The sequence below is a fragment of the Bombus pascuorum genome, chromosome 9, assembly GCF_905332965.1.
Source record: "Bombus pascuorum chromosome 9, iyBomPasc1.1, whole genome shotgun sequence".
NCBI lineage: Eukaryota > Metazoa > Arthropoda > Insecta > Hymenoptera > Apidae > Bombus > Bombus pascuorum.
This window is the reverse complement of record NC_083496.1, coordinates 4,993,462-5,010,015: the sequence shown is the minus strand read 5'-3', so window position 1 is coordinate 5,010,015 and position 16,554 is coordinate 4,993,462. Positions and strand designations below refer to the sequence as shown.

At 49.1% G+C, this 16,554-nt stretch overlaps 1 protein-coding gene across 1 annotated transcript in view; it reads left to right on the top strand.

Moving 5' to 3' along the window:
• The window catches only part of LOC132910422 (hemicentin-1-like), a 104,299-nt gene that overhangs the window by 69,256 nt on the left and 18,489 nt on the right, over nt 1-16,554 (top strand). The window contains exons 2-4 of the mRNA XM_060966106.1: nt 2,324-2,451; nt 13,593-13,776; nt 14,532-14,667. Coding sequence (XP_060822089.1) covers nt 2,324-2,451; nt 13,593-13,776; nt 14,532-14,667 — 448 coding nt within the window. The remainder of the gene's footprint in view (nt 1-2,323; nt 2,452-13,592; nt 13,777-14,531; nt 14,668-16,554) is intronic.

The following is a 16,554-nucleotide window of genomic DNA, read 5'->3' as shown; positions in this document are numbered from 1 at the left end:
TACGCGATTAGCTTCGACCAGTCGGTCGCGAATCCGCCAAACGACTGCCGCTAAAATAAACGGAGAAGCTCGTTTGGGATGAAACGATTTAAAGAAGGTGATCGTTTATCGTTCACGATTAAATCGTGCCCCCAGCGAGATATGAAACGAGATAACAGAGATCGCGGCAAGCCAACGACAGACACGGCTGGTGCTTGGCCCACAAACTTGATTAATACGTACAGTCGAATGATTCCGCCAAACGACCTATCACGCGCCACCTGACCGGTTTAGCCTTCCATGGAAAACCAGATGAGAGATTAATAATTGGACGATTCAGAAGCCAATCAGTACGAACCAGCGAGACGGAAAACCGTAATACGGGCGAGCACCGAAAGCACGTCGACGAATCGAGAGGAGAGCGACTGAAATGCAGGAATCGAGAAAGAGGGAAACATCGGCCCGCTACTAATAACAGGATAAAGGATTTTTATCGCACAATGCTCGCGACAACGCGTTGATTTGCCAAAGGCTCTCGTAAATTTCCCGCTCTACGCCAAGTGGAAAACACGTCGATCGTTTAACTTGATCGCGTATCGATGACGCGATTTTGCAACGTCGAAACGAAAGCTCTGTCGTCGATTCGGAGTAGCTTCAGCTTTGGCCCCGAGATTCTTTCTATTTGGCCGTAACGAATCGACAGGGAAAACTGCAATTCGCTTGTTTCGTTTCACGTTGAGCATCGTGGATCGTCAAATTTGCTGGATTTTGCTGCAAATATATTTGCTCTGCTCTGTTCGAAACGGGCGATACAAACTCGACGGACGAGCAAAGCGTAAAGCGGCAGATGGGAAACCTCGAATTTATCCAGTGTCCGACCTGTTGCGAAACTCCTTAACTTTTACCGTAAACAGACGATCGGCGATCGGTTGGTTTCCTCGGGCGCCGTTCCTTGCCATCCGGCTCGACCGGAGATTCTACCAGCATAGTTACGACGATGAATATTAGATTTTATTTCACCGTCCGATCGATCCGAACCTCGTACCTCGACCCGAATATTCCGCTAAAATATTCTCTCCAAGTATTCTCGATACCCGCGATATTAATTCATAAGCCCTTCGCGGGATAACTAGCCGGAACTCCGCGAATTCCGCTTTATCTCTGCCAGTCGGTGAAAATAAGTCGGCCAGTTCGGCCCGGGAATGCATAATTCTCGGCAAGTTACGCTGTAACTTTGGCTAAGGTCTTTGTCTCGGCCGTGAATCACCGCTATAAATTATTTTCCGCGAGTCCGCCGCCGGCTTATCGAAGATCCCCGCGAACTCACGCCTGTTTGTTCTCGCCGGCGACTCGCATTCGTTGGGACGGTTTCAATATCCCGGGCGGGCCATCGTTTCGCATCGTCGTGACGGCGTGGCACGAAGTGGCGCGCGGAAGGAAGGTTGGTTGGTCATGCGGTCGTTTCGCAAGGTAACGTTCATTTTCACGGCCATAAAACACGACGGGCCGAGGACGTAACGGTACCGGTACGGCGGTTTGTTAATTTTGCAAAGTTATTTTCGTGGCCGCGTAACCGTACGCCTGGTAAAAAACACTCCCATCTCGGTGAAAAAATTGAATTTTTAACATTGCAATCCGACGGGAACGATGCGGCCGTGCTGGCTCGCTCGCTCGCATAAAATTTTCACGTCGCCGACGTTGCAAACGAAACGTCAAATGGACAAGAACGCCAAGCATTGAGCGGTCCCTGTGGTCGTTCCAGATTTCACGCAGGATTTGTCATCGAAAAATATGAATAACAAACGACGGTGCTTATCCGCTTCTGTTGTCATCGCAGTTGTTCCGTTCAGCCGACGTTCGTTATTTACCGAGTACAACTTTCGGATCCGACGAACAAGCGACGCGCGCGTCAGCGACACCCGTTCTATTTTAATCAAAATAAAGATTCTCTATCGTGAAAATTAAGGACGCATCGTTTTCACCGTCGAACCCGATTATCCCGTTGATAGAATTTATCGGGAAGCTGCGAGATGAAAACCGAAGGTCCGGACCGGGAACGGGCGAGTTAAACGAATTTATCGAAGTTGCGAATTAAATAACAACTTTAACGAGCGCCGGTCTGCTTTAATACCTAGATAAACCGACGCTTATACGGTTGCTTCTGTTATCTCCTCATCGCTTGAAAACAAAACTTTCCACTGGTTCGGCCCCGATGCGAGAATTTCTTTTATCGCGCGTTAAACTATGCGAGGAGAAGTTGGAGGCGCCAGTCGATATCGTTAAAGATATCGTTCGCAAGAATCCCTGTCGGAGTTAATGACTTCGCTTGTTCGCTTGCTTACAGTGTGCCGTGGCATTCAGCAATTCGAAGAGTCACCGCAATATACCGAGGTGAATCCCGGCCAAGACGCCAAGATGATCTGCCGCGTACTCGGCAAGAGGGGACAGTGTATCTGGCAGAAGGATCAAAAAGTAAGTACGAACGATTTATCCGCGAGTTGTTCTCGTAACGGTTCTGCGTAACGACGCATCGTATCGATATATAGGTGAGTAGGGTACGTGTCTATTATTCACCATAGCTGTTCAGGATTTAACCCATCGACTGTGAATTCCATTTTCATCGAATTTGCCTGTGAAATAAATCGGCGATCCTAAACGGTTGCGCGACTCTCGCCATTCCTATCGTTCGAATTTTAAAACGCACGTGAAAAGAGCTAAAAGAGCTATTGAAAAAGAATATTAAAAAAAAAAAAGGATACTGACACGAAAAGAGCTTGAAAAAATTTAACCTACAAACAGGACGACGTGCAACGAATTAGAAAGACCAGTTTGCTCGAGCGAGGTCAAACCGTCGGTCTTTCGAATGTCGAATAGCGTGGAACGAAAAAGATGATGATTGGACAAAGATAATTAAAAGTTGTGTCAGCAAAGAAAAGGATACAAGTATTTTCTTCATTGGAACAAAAAGCTTCCACCCCTCGTCGACTTGCATTCCAAGTACGACGGTTGAAGTACGTAGAATTTGAAAAATCACGCATGCCGTTATCTCTGACCGAGAGCACCCGAGAGATGGAGAGTAGAAGAAAAGGACCTTCGTCTTGGCGCGCCCCCGTCTATCGCGATTCCGGATAGTTCATTGTTACCAGCACTGTAACCTCCTGGCAGCCAACTTTTCTCCGTTTGCCTCGGTGCCAGTAAACTTCGCCCGAGATAAGTTTCTGACCGAAAGTGGACGTTACGTGTCTACCGACAATAAATACTTGTTCGTCGTTGACTGCGAGGCAACCGAGTCGACTGCTCGAACTTAAGTGAAATATTACGACGCATCGTATCGTACGGACGCGTTTACGATCCAGCGGGGTATAGACGAGTCTTGGAGAGAAAAACCACGAGAAAACAAGCTACAAAGTGATTCGAAGTAAAGAAAGAAAAAAAAAAGAAAGTTGATGCGAAACTCATCGCAGCGCGAGGTTGAATTTCAGGTTGGAGTTCGTGACTGTAGAGTGTAATCGAGAATGGATAAAAAAATAAAAGGGAAATAAACGCGGCAATACGGTCGAATAAATACTCCATAGATTATCTGGTATAACCTGGCAAGTACCTATGGTATTTCATGCGTGTGCATGAACATTACCTTTTAAATTAACAAATACACGAGGCAGAAGCAACGGATTCGATTAACCGACCTCTATATTGGCTGCCGTGTAAATCAATTTCAATCGAATTCCCGCACGGTCAAAGTTTCCATAAAGAATTGAAAATTAAAACAAAAATTATTCGTATTTTTATCACGCACCATTGACGACTACAGAAATCTGTTGCGATCGCGCACGATAGCCCTGCGCCGCTATTTGCCCTTCCATGTATGTACATATCGAACACGTACAAACTATACGGCGTATGTTCGCATAAGCGCTTACGGATCCTTAAACGAGTCGCCGTCTTTTCAGTTTTTCGAAATCTATTCTCAGAACCAGGTTCTTACGTCTAGTACGGCGTGCCGCACAGCTGCTGAACAAATTGCCGAGTGAATGCGTCTACGGTTAAAGAAAGTACCGTGTCGGTAATGCCGGTATTCAACGTGGGCGCACGGATTATCCGTTTAAAAAAATTTTTTAATTAAATCCGAGTCATCTTTTCAGCCGCGTCTACATTTTTTACCGCGTAACTGCGCGAGTGTGCGGCCGCGGACCACCTCATTTACTCACAATTACCTACTTAAAGTCCGCGAGGAGCAGGCGGTTGTTGCCACAGGAAGGTATTCACTAACCACATCCGCGCTGCGTATTTTTCTCGGAACGAATCCAACGAATTTGAAAAGATCTAAGAAAGCTCGTTCCGCTCGAAAAGTCTCGACTTTTCTTGGCTGAACACCGCCGCCGTTAGCACGCGCACTCGCCACTGGCAACGGCAACGCGATTCGTCTTCTTTCGAGGACGACAACTTCTTTCGAGTTTCGTCGCCGAGCCAATTGTTTTTTGGAAAAAAGGTCAGGTCGTTTGTATCTATACGTCGCCTAATGTACGTACGGCCACCGAGGGACAGAGTCGCGCTACGTAAGAGAGGCGCGTAACTTTTCCTCGCCGCCTATGCGAGCCACGTACGTTGAACGTAGCGCGCGAGCGTATATTTATCCGTCTGGCACGCGATCGAAGACGAGATGGTCTGAAAGCTTTGGGAAATTCTTGATGCTCGATGGTACGAACGCAGGAACAGGAGAGACGAACGAAGAATGGCGGTTGATCGAGCGACGCCGAGAGTTGGAGCAAAGTTTTAGCGTGCGAATAGGACGAAAAAGGGAGAAGGTTGGCGGTGATACGACGTTTAACAAAGGGTGCAATTTCCTGGGAACAGATTTGCATCGTTCTTCGTCCGTGTCCTCTTGCGGTCAGTGCAACTCGTCCGATCTCGCGGTCGCTTGCGCGCGACGTCGCTACGCGAAACAGTTGGCCAAGTGCAATTTCATAACTGGAACGCACTCTCTGCGTGAATTTAGATGAGAATTCGCTGTTCTACCATTCAACGGGCCGACGTTATCGCTCGCCTAGGTACAGGACCAACGACGGAATTTCCACTGGAATATTTATGCAAAAAGCTGACTCGTCGATCTCCGAGACCTTCGTTTCTTCCTGCGAAATCTTTTGCTCGAGAAAGTGGCAGGGGTGCAGCATCGTCTCACGATCGAAGGAAAAAGGGAACATCTCGCGAACCGATGGAGAAGAAAAGATTTCCAAGACTCTGGGATATCCGACGTCGAACAATGATCGTCCGTCCAGGTCGTCGGTGACACGCGGCTTCATTATCGTCGTTATCGTTAATCCTGACGAAACTTTTTATTCCGTCGCGCAACTGCCTCCGCAAACCGGCCGACTTTCCTCGTCTCGATCCTTCTTCTCTCTACTATCCCACTTTCTTTTCCACTCATCCCTCTATTCGCGTAATCGTCTTTTCCTTGTAATTAAGTTCTTCATGGTCCTCTGCGCATTGCCCAGACGATGAAAAGACTCGGTGGTGGCTAACAATGGAGGATAACTGTAGCACGATCTCGACGTCAAAGTTCGAACTGTGCGATATTTTCATGCGCTTAATATACCTATATGTATATATATATGTATATGTATATGTATATGTATATATATATATTTTTTTTTTTCATTTCATGTCATCGTGTCGAGAGTATCGCGACGTTACCGCAAAATTATCGAGTGGCGTCGATCCGGCTACGCTTTTTCATCGCACGAAACCACTTGGCGTTTCAACGATCGTTCGCGATCATCGAGAACTTTGAATTTGATCGGAGAGTCGATTAACGTTTTCATTCGACAAGCGGAAGTTTTCAGTTTTCATTAAATTTTCGAACGGGAATGAAGCGTTTACACGCCAGGTTGAAACGCAGCAGAGAGGAAAAAATAGAGTTTGCCTTTACCGCGTTGCAGACGGCTTGTAAAATCGTTGAACGCGGTAATGGCGACAAGGAAGCGAACCCGGTGAATCAAAATATAAATGCGCTACAGTTGCACCGAGTCCGCCGCGTTTTTCTCGGGCCGTATTGTCGGGCGGGTCAAGAGCCGTAATTTTTCTGCCGTTCGCGCCAGCAAATTACGCTTTCCAGGAAGCTGGGTCATGAGAAAAATACTTGGCCGCGCGTCCCAAAATTTTCGGAAGAGACGCCGTGTAACCGCCCCTTAATCTTTTCTTCCTTCCGTATTCCGTTTTCCCTATCCCACTTGTTTCCCGTTGAGCACGATAAATTTTTCCTCGGGTTTGTTCCGGAATAAACAAACGCGTTAACGCGCTCGTGAAAGCCGTCTCGCAAGAAGAAACGAAGGAAAAAGGGATGATGCCGCGTCTCTTCTGCAAGATTTAATGCCAGACGATTTTATTACGGCAATTGCGAAGCTAAACGCGTCGTTCAGCCACGTTTCCGGCGAGTTTCTTACACCGCTTCCTCTTCCTCTGCGCGTCCGAATCGCGTCCACCGGTTTCCGTTCCACTTTGACTTTCTTCCGCCATCGCGACTCGTGTCCCTTCTTCCCTTTTCCTTGTCCGAGAGAAAAGAGAGCGAGTCGCGAACGCGCATTGCTTCTACGCGACGAAAAAGTTGCTTCGTTGCCGTTTGTCGCGACGCGTCGTGACAGAGAAAGAAGGACGAGGGGCGAGCTCGCGTGGAGGGATAGGGGTTGGTCGTGCTCGTCGTCCTCGGGTATGCTGCGAACGTACCTCTAAATTGAAGTCGTTACAACGGCTCGACTGAAAAAAAGTCGGCAGCCAGGGGTGAAAAGCCGGCCGCGTTCGAGCAAAAAGCGTGCCAACGAGGGGGTGAGAAGAGGACGGTGATTGTCGGAGAAACGAAAAGGGCGACGAAAGGTCCACGAGTTTTCAGACACGGGCAAAGCTTTTGACCGAGCCTGCTTGGGAGCAGATCTTTGACGCAATTTCTTCTTGCACGCGTATTTTCAGCTCCTTTTTCACCCGCTTCCTGTCCGTGCAAGCACGCGACTGCATCGAACTTAAGGAGCCGGTGTACAATAATCGACGCGCGAACCGCTTAATTAAACGGAATAATGGCGGTGGAATTGGAAGTCAGTGGAACATCGTGTCGTGTCGAAAGATAGCGGAATCGTTGAACTTGGTGGTAAACGATTCGCAGATGAACGCTCGCGTTACCTGGCAGAGCGTCGTCTGTTTGCGCGAAGAGAAGACCGTCCATTGACGCGAAGACAGTGGCACTTACTTTACCGCTTTTCTTTCTCTTGTCTCCACTAATTAAAGAAGCAAATACACGTTGACGCTGCAGATCAAGCGGAGAATGTTATTCAAAGCTTGTATCGGCTACGATATTACGAGGTGTACGATATTAAAGCGAGTCGAAACGGCTTTAAAAGAAACGTCAAAGTAAATTGTTTTCCTGACAAAGGTCGGAACGTTTAATACCAGCGAGACACATGGAAACAGCGTTCCCGGGCAAAGGAACAAAAGTATCGTTTAAAACCACCCCGATGAATATCGATGGTTTGGAACAAGAAGGAAGAACAGGTGCGCGTGTACACTACAGCTGCGTTTTCTGCAATCCTGATGTCATTAACCCGGATTATCAGTGACCGGGAATTAATATCGAAATTAATGCTGGGAAATCGACGGCGCGTGACCGTGAGCCACAAACTCGATCGAAATCTGGCAGAAAGCGATCGATTCGACGGAGAGAGATCGCGCGTATAATCAAAAGCCACGCCTAAACCGTGTTGGCCGATATAACGGGAAATGATTATGAAACTGTATTTATTACGTATCGGGGAATATTCTTGAAACGGACGGGAATAGCGACATGGCGGCAGAATGTGTATCTCCTGGCGACATTTCCCCTAATCCAAATGTCATTAAAGCGGATTACTCCGGCGAATTAATATGTAAATTAATGCACACATCGGTTTTATATAACCGAGAGAATATAGGCACGTATTGGGACGCGGTGACCAGCGGCGTCACTACCACCGGTGTTATCGTCACAAGCAGCGCGGAATAAACGCGCGTGTGCAGCGTACGTGTGCCTCGCGTTGTCTGTGGACGCGAAACGAAACGCGTACACACGGTAAGAGATACACGACGCGGCGGCGAGAGTGGAGTCTCTTGAAACGCATTTAACCGCGGGCGACGAGACCGTCCGTAGACCACAATGCCGTGAACACCGCACGGAAAAGATTAAATGATAAATTTCCAAAGCAACCGGCGACCACTCGACCGCCACTTATCCGTCCACTTTGTACGCGACCCCTTTTTGTTTACCCCTCGAGGCATCGTGAAAACCGGCCACTCCGCTTCTTTCACCCGCGGCCTCGTTATTTGGATACAAAGCCGGAGCACGTTTGTCTCTTGCCATCTTCTCCATGCCGACGAATGTATAATTAATTCGCGTAATTAACCAAAAACGATCAAGACCGAGAGTTAAGTCGATGAAGCGTCGCCTATCGTCCATCGAATCCCTGGAAAATCGTGAAACCTTGCGACTTTTCCATTTCATTCTCTCTTCGTTTCATTGCCGCTCGACGAAGCTATTCAACCGCCTCTGAAAGAAGCAATCGCTAATCGATCGCAAAGACAGTTCGCTCCCCGGAGAATTACCGGCTCTAAATACGAGCTCTGTCGACCGGAAGCAAACATATTTTTGCCCCCTGATTCGTCCGCGAATCCATCTTCATTATCGAGTGATGCGTCTTCGGGGACAAGACCGCGAGAGCCTAGATACTGCCCGAGACAAAATCATCGTTAAGATTTATTCGCCATCGTGGCCCGTAATTTTTCAACGGCGTATCGTGAAAATTTCGACGTGAGAGATTGGCTGGCGGTTGTGCGCGCCGATAGTCGACCTAAATCCGAGCGACGCGCGCGCCGCTCCAACAATTCGTTCTTTTCCATCCGAAAGAGCTTCTTTCCGTGGCAATTCGTCCAGAGATACGTTAATTAAAAGGGGCAGAGAATGCGAGAGTAAGAGCGCGAGGCTCGTGCGATTTCGCTTCGTGCGGTTTGCACAAGGTGGTCGATTATATTTACGTGGAGTCGGGAAGGCCACGCGAATTTCTCTGCCGCTGCAAGAAACGATAAAAAGGAAGAATGCGGAACAGGTCGGCGAAAAACGCGCGCCACGGAAATTGAAATAATTTCAACCGCTTCTTCCGCGGAATTCCGTTCCTTCGTAGCCGAGTGTTTCGCGTCTGTCTACGGTTTCGAGGGCTGACGCTGATATTTTCTGATTTCCTCGCGAGATCCACCCTTAAACGTTTCGCGATAATTCCGTCAAATCGATGAGACGTTCGGAAAGCGGATGATGGATACGAAGAGACAACCTTTCGACGATGTCTCTCGCGGACGGGCGATATCGAATTCCTCTATTTATTATCGCTAGTGGAATTTGCGAATTCCCGATAGACCATCGGGGTGTCGAGTGTGTGCACAAGCTCCGTGCTGCATTTACGTTTGCTCGGTTAAGCCGCGAATTTCAATTGTAAGTCGACGTCGAACGAAGATGGCAGATGGTTCGACAGACTGTAAATAAGTTTACCCCTAGTTACCGAGTTCGAGAGATCTGAAGCGTAAATATGTACGCTGACGGACGAAGCATATTTAAGATCCCTTCCGCTGTTTCTGCTTAATCGTTTCCCGATGAAAGCACCAACCTGATAACCGTAATAAAATTTCGCTCTCAACAAGTAGTCGCGAGGAGAGAAAGCACGGCGATCAAAGGATAGCAGAACTATGAGAAGTTCACGCTGGAAACGGAGGATCTTTTTTAAACGAATCTCGCTTGGACCGGGAACGAACTGTTGGCGCGGTGGCAAATTTTTCATGACTTTTCGGGGACAATGATGCAAATGGTATACAGAAACGGGGTTTCCCCCGCATCGGGAAGCAGACAGGGACGCATTTCGGTGGCTAGAATATCGTTTTACAGTGTTAAGCAACAAGCTAGCAACCCTTCTCCCAGTAGGTGATCCTGAAACGAGATCGCCTCCGAAAGCCTCGAGATTTATGTCGTTCGTGGTCTCTCGTTACTTTCTGCTAAACTTCTCTTTTTCTCCCTCTCTCTCTCTCTCTCTCTCTCTCTCTCTCTCTCTCTCTCTCTCTCTTACGCCCGACTTCTAACCCGGAAACTGATCCTTCTTTCTTCGTCTCCCCTTCAAGGCGAATATTTATGAAAGATGTAAATAACGAGCGGGATAATTTTCTCATGAGATCCGAGCTACTCTTGTTTACAACGTTGGCCCTTGCCTCGGGTGCCTTGCGTAGTACGCAACCGAGGATCGTATTGTTTTCGCTTGCTTGCGACTATCGAGGCGTTGCGGCTGCAGGAAAATTGTCTAGAAAATTCGCTCGATTCGCATTCCACGCCGTGAGATAGAACGTGAAACACGGCGGAAGAGCGGTGTGTTTATTTTACGGGAAATGAATTCGGATCGCCGAGGATAATAGGCAGCTCGTATCGTATTCCTAATTGATTTTTCAGACCGTTCGAACGAAGATAAAGCAGAATTTGCATTTTCATACTGACCCGACCGGTCTTGACTTACGAACGCGAGAAGCACCGGCTAAAATTTCTGCAGAGAAAGAGATAGCTGCGATAGTTCGGCTTACGGCGACGGCTTCAAGAAGGATTTCCTGTTCGCAAAGAAAGTAACGCGGGACGTAATACAGGAATTAGAATGGAACCGGACACGCGTTCCAGCTTCACGAGATGCGCCTTTTTCCGCGCGATAGAACGAAGAAAGAGCAACCGGCAAGTTTCACGGAGACGCGGCGTGATTCACGAGAAAACGTCGAATCCTTCGAAGGCACGAAATCACTTTAGCGAAATAGGTGTACGGAATCGTCTTCACCGGATTACCAGAAAGCTCTTTTCCGCGCACCGCCCCTTCTCTCGATTCTTTCACCGCCGCTAGATCCTCTCCTTCCCTGCCGTCTCTCTTCGCCAGCTTCTTCGTAGCCTCGTTTTACCTCGAAGAACATTCGGACCAGGCGAACCCTCTGCCGCGCCTTTTACGCTCCTTCAAAACCCCGCAGCCTCTGCTCGCCTGTGAACCAACCCTTCCAACGGCCGGACCCGCTCCGCCACTACTCATACCTCCAAAGAGCCGGCAATGAATCTTCGAGTTAACAACTTTTTCACCGAGCGAAAGGAGCTTGATCCGTGTGCTAGCGTGTGCGTCCGAGAGCGAGAATGAGCCAGAAAAAGAGAGAGAGAAAGATGGGGGGGGCGAAAAAGAAAAAGCTGAAGAAATAGGAGGTAGAAGAAGAGGAGGTAGATAGAAACAGCGCAACGCGACGCTGGATGAGCTGATAGGGAACGAAGGCGGTTCGAGAAAAGGAGGTTCTTGCGGAGAACAGGGGATGCGGCGGAGGGGTTGAGTAACAGCGTTCGGAGAAAGAGCACGGGTTTCGCGCGGCATCGATCCACGTCCTGCGATCTATTTCGTTGCTCTCCAAGAGATTGCCATTGCGTCTGCATTACTCAAGCTCGTGTTATCAGGGCCTTTGGCCCAGAGGGTATGTACTCTGGCCGTTTGCTTCTCCGCCGAGCGGATTCGTACGTGTACGAACGTGCACGTGTCTGGATATCGGTATGGGTGTTCGTCGATGTGGGGTAGGCGCGCGATTGTGTGGATAGAGAGAGACAGAGAGAGTGAACCAGAGGAAAGGAGGGGCGTGTCTGCGGATGCATTACGCTGATTGCTGGTCGCGGCCTCTCCGGAGAACGTAGTCACGAAGGCCGAGAGGAACGAAAAGGCGGAAAGGTGGCAGGCGGCAGGCCGGTGTCGGGTGTGACGAAGACAGAGACGATGGTGAACCGACCGAGGAACAAGAAAAGGGAATAAGGGCCCTTCCCGGTTAAGTAAGTGAACGCTCGTACATTGACGACGAGCGCGCGGTTTTTAATCCTTTAAATGAATGTGACGCTGATTCGCCCTCTGATCCTGCTTCTTCGTCGACCCTTCGATGTCCGGACACGAAGGCGGTCGAGCTCTTCGTCGCTGCCGTCTGCGATATCGGTCTTCTCGTCGCGGGCACGTTGCGTGATTTAAAAGCATCGCGCGATACCTCGCGAGGCGATGGGCATATCGGTTTAAGTCGAATTCGTGCTCTCGAGGACGGATGAAAAAACAAGACGAAGGGGAAAAAGCGAATAGCACCGCGTGGGCGGGTAAGACGCTAATATCCGTGTAATTGCGTACGCGTCGCTTCGTCGGGACGGTAAACGTCAACGCGCTGGCAACTCATTATTCTTCTTGTCCTGAGGGCGCGCCACCGCCCTCCGCCTTCATCTATGCGCAAATAATCATCGCGAGAGGAATCCCCATTGTATTATTGTGTCTGCCGTTGAATGATAAACTGCACGCTTGCTCGAGAACTGCGTCGTATTCATTACTAATATAGTCGCGGCACGCAATTCCGGATGCGACCAACAAAAATTTCGTTTCCCCTTGCAGAAACGCGAAACAGCGAACGCGATTCGCGTATCGCGTGGAATTGCGCGTTGCTCGGTTGACACGTCCAATCGGAACAGGTTTCCTAGTAATTACGAGTTGCCAGAAACTTTCACCGCTAAACAAAGAAAGAGTCGTTCCCCCGACGATTAACGTTGTTGCGAACGTTCAAATCTAAAGCGCGGCCAACCACGCGCTGGAAAAACGGCGTCGCTGAAAATTACTTACACAGCCCAGCCGATGGGGCAGCAAAAAAATTTGCAATTCCCCAGAGGGGTGCAAGCTGGCGTTAACTCAAGAAGGATTTTCATGGCGCGGCTAGTCGGCCAGGGATTACGAAAACTCGTTAACCAGCTAATGGCCTTAAATGACGAACGACGAGATTTTTCCGGCCAACAGGAGAGAATTGAACCGACGTGCGGCGCGATCCAGTTTCACACGGTACACAGATAACGTACAGGCAGCGTGACTGTGGCCTGGATAAGCCATCGTTGGAGAGAGCCAGGGAGTGAAAACGGTCCTTTAAAACAGGAGGCAGAGGGTGGTCGAGTAAAACGAGCAGATAGATTATATGGGCACCCCCGGTGGAGAATCGATCCTTGAATTACGGCCACATTATGACTGCGAAACTTGCTAAGGCCGCACTTTCCTACCAGGCAGCGAATTAATCTACGCGAAAGAAGAGAAGAGCCTCGAACCCGGAAGCCGATGATTCATTTCGGATGGAACGCGCTTAGAAATCGAGGAGGAACGGAGGACGATGCGACGGGAGAGAAGCGAAACCAGTGACGGAGCTTGAGAGGATTCCGGTAACGAGGAGCGATCCACCGAGTCCCTTCCTTCGTCGATTAAACGATCGCGCAAAACGCTGACATACGCCGGTCATTGTCTATAGAATCTATCGATGCCACTCGGTTCTCTTTACCTTCCATTCGTTTCCCATCTGCCTTACGACGTACCGTCCGACTCGCTAACGATTCGTCTTCGAATCATTTGTAAACATGAAACTATTTCAGATACTATTCAGATTCTCGGCTGATTACCATTCGCGAGTCGAGTCTGCCGCAACACAAGATGATCGTTGAATCGAGGCAACGACGTTCGACCGATCGATTTCAAGACGAATCTCGATTGTTTCAGCCGATCGGCATGCACTTGAAGAAATACGAGTGGGTAGGACGGCCAGACATCGGCGATTGCTCTCTCTGGGTCAGATCCGCCACTCTGGAGTTCGACGACGGTCTCTGGCAATGTCAAGTCACAGCCAGCGATTTCACAACGCAGGACGCGTTGGCATCCGAATCGGCCAGGCTGGTCGTCAGAGGTAAAAATCTTCGATTTAACTTGCTTCGATCCTACGAAAAGCTACGATCGTCGATCAACGCGTTGAAACATCTCGTGCGGGCTAACGGGATTCTTCCGCTTGCGCGCATAATAGCGTTTCTATTCGAATCCCGAGTATATCGTCCGTCGATGAAACCAGCGTGGTCGTCAAAGCCACGTTCGTCGATTTTCATCGTCGTTGTTCCCATTGTGACGAAATTAACGCGTTACTCGTTCGGAAGGCCAGTATCGCGACAGGACAATACCGGACCGAAGGCAAAGTTGCGAAACTGGGCCGTCGCGGAAAATTCCATCGACGATCAAAACGTTATTGTTTCTGACGCGTTGCGAGCTTCGCCACGGTACATGTAAGAAGCGGCGTTTTACGATCCAGCTAGTTCGCGTTACCCCATTAATTCGTAATTCGTCGATCGTTTCGACTACCTATGTCCTTGCGTGTTCGCGTTCACCGGATCGAAGCGATGGAAAAGTTGTCCGATTAATGTTCAAAGTCAAGAGCGACGTTCTCTAAGAAAACGAAGTTTATCGCGCGCGACCGTGTGAAGGCAGTTGAACGCGCGTACGTAGAGTCGTGGCGAACGATCGATAGATCCGACAAGGGTAATCAACGACGAAGCGATTAAATGATAACGCAACGATAACGGCCGACGTCCAGAGAAACGTCAGAGCGCATGACTCGGAATATCCAGTCGCGCGACGGCCAAATTAACCTCTGCTAATTTTCTCTCATTCCAGTCAGCCCTCAGCGACCGCAGATAGAGTACGCGGATCGTCTAATTATACCCGGCAGCAACGTGACAGCCCGAGCAGGTGAGATCGCTACGCTCACTTGCAGAGCGCGGTATGGGAATCCTTCGCCTCTAATTAAATGGTTCGTAATTGTTGCATCGTAGATTCCGTACTACTTATCGTCTTCCACCAGCCCCTACTCGTCGCGGTCTTTTTCCCCCCCTCGATTCTCGCGTTTCAGCTGCCTCGAATCCGTTCGAAGCCGGAAGATCATCGATTCTATTCCAATACAATGTACGAGAATATACTGTCGATCCTTGGATCTCCGTTTTCGTTCGATTCGAGGCCGCCGCTCGCCGTGTTTGTTCGAATTTCAGCAGCAGACCGAGCCGAAACGAAGCGAACCGCGCCACGGGAATTTCGAGGAGCCGTCTGTCGCAAATCGAGCGAGATGAAAGAGATCGGCAAAAGGTCAAGCAGGAAATTGAAACGTAGTAGCTCGTGCCGGAAGGATCCGAGTAATAACGTTGGTTTCCAAGAGGAAGCTTTGAATGCTTTTAGATTGCAGCCGCTTTCTAGACGGTGTGCTCGCGTTCAATCATCGTCGGCAACGCTGCTCCTTTTCGGGATTGATTCGATTAGCTCGCGCCGGCTCCCAGTTGATTTCGCCTCGCGGACTTTCGACAACTTAATTCCAGCCGTATCTTTCACGCGCTGCTCACCGTCGACACAGCAAGCGGACGTCGTTTCTCGGTAATCGAACGATTACCGTTGTAATTGCTCCGAGTTGCCGACGCTCCAGACGAACGCGCGCCTCGTCGACTATGGGGTGGACTAAATGGCCGAGTCGCGACCGTACGAGCCGGCAGGAACTGCACAGAGGAACGCGTAAAGGATCGAATCTAATTTTTAAATTGAATTCCCGTGTTGCAACGAAGTCACTTTGTCAATCGTAAAAAGAAACGGAGCAGAGTGTCCTCCGTTCCAGAGCTATTATTTCGAGATAGATAGATAGATAAAGAGAGAGAGAGAGAGACAATGCTCTACCGAGTCTCGTCCGATACATGCACAGTCTCATTTGTTCGAGGAGCCAGTTAGTTTTCCCTGTGCGAACATCCCAGCTCGTAATGCACCCTGTGGATCTTGCCGATGGTGGCACGGCTCGGTCGGTTGCCCATGAATAATCATGATCCATTCCGACCGGTATCTAGACGAAGTTAAGAGGCTACCAGGGTTTGCTTGCACCCCAGAGGCGTAGAAACAACAGAAAGCACGCGACCGAACGAAACCAACGGTTCTAGCAAACGCGATAGCTTACGCGAGAAACGTTGATTAACTTGTAGACGAATCACCAGACCAGGCTAGGAACGCGGTAACTTCGACGTCGGTCTAGTCAAATTCGGGCCAATGTCGCGACAAGCATCTCTCTCTCTCTCTCTCTTCTCGTAACGCCTCGCCCTTTTTCGCTGAAATTATACTGATCGATAGGCGCCAAGTGTATGCGACACGCATAAAACGATTCCATCGTTTCCGAGTTTAGGAACCCTGCGTTCACGGCTCTGGTAGACTTTGCGATTACTTCAACGAATCAACTTTGCAGCCATATAACGCGATCGGTATAAATTCGTAAGAGATTTCGGTAGCTTATAATTTAAAGGATTTTACGATTTACGAGCGCTCCTTTTTTCTAGATGACGCTCGTTGCCGCGATCGATCGGAACGACGAAACGAATCGTTCGTCGGGTACTTTGTCCGCGAGAAAAACGACTCTGAAAAGCGATCGAACCTCTAAGTCCAGCCGCGTTTATAATCCTCCATCGTGTTTTTATAAAAACGGTAATTCATAAACAGAGAAGTACGTACTACTCTTTCCACGAGGAATATTTAAATGTTTCTGTAAGAGGACAGAAAAATGGTTCGTTCGGACAAAAGGATGCAACTCGTGCCATCGAATGAACCAACGGAGAACGCTCTTTAACCCGAAGAATTGATTATGCCCGTTCTTTCTCTCTTACATGCAAATCCGGCA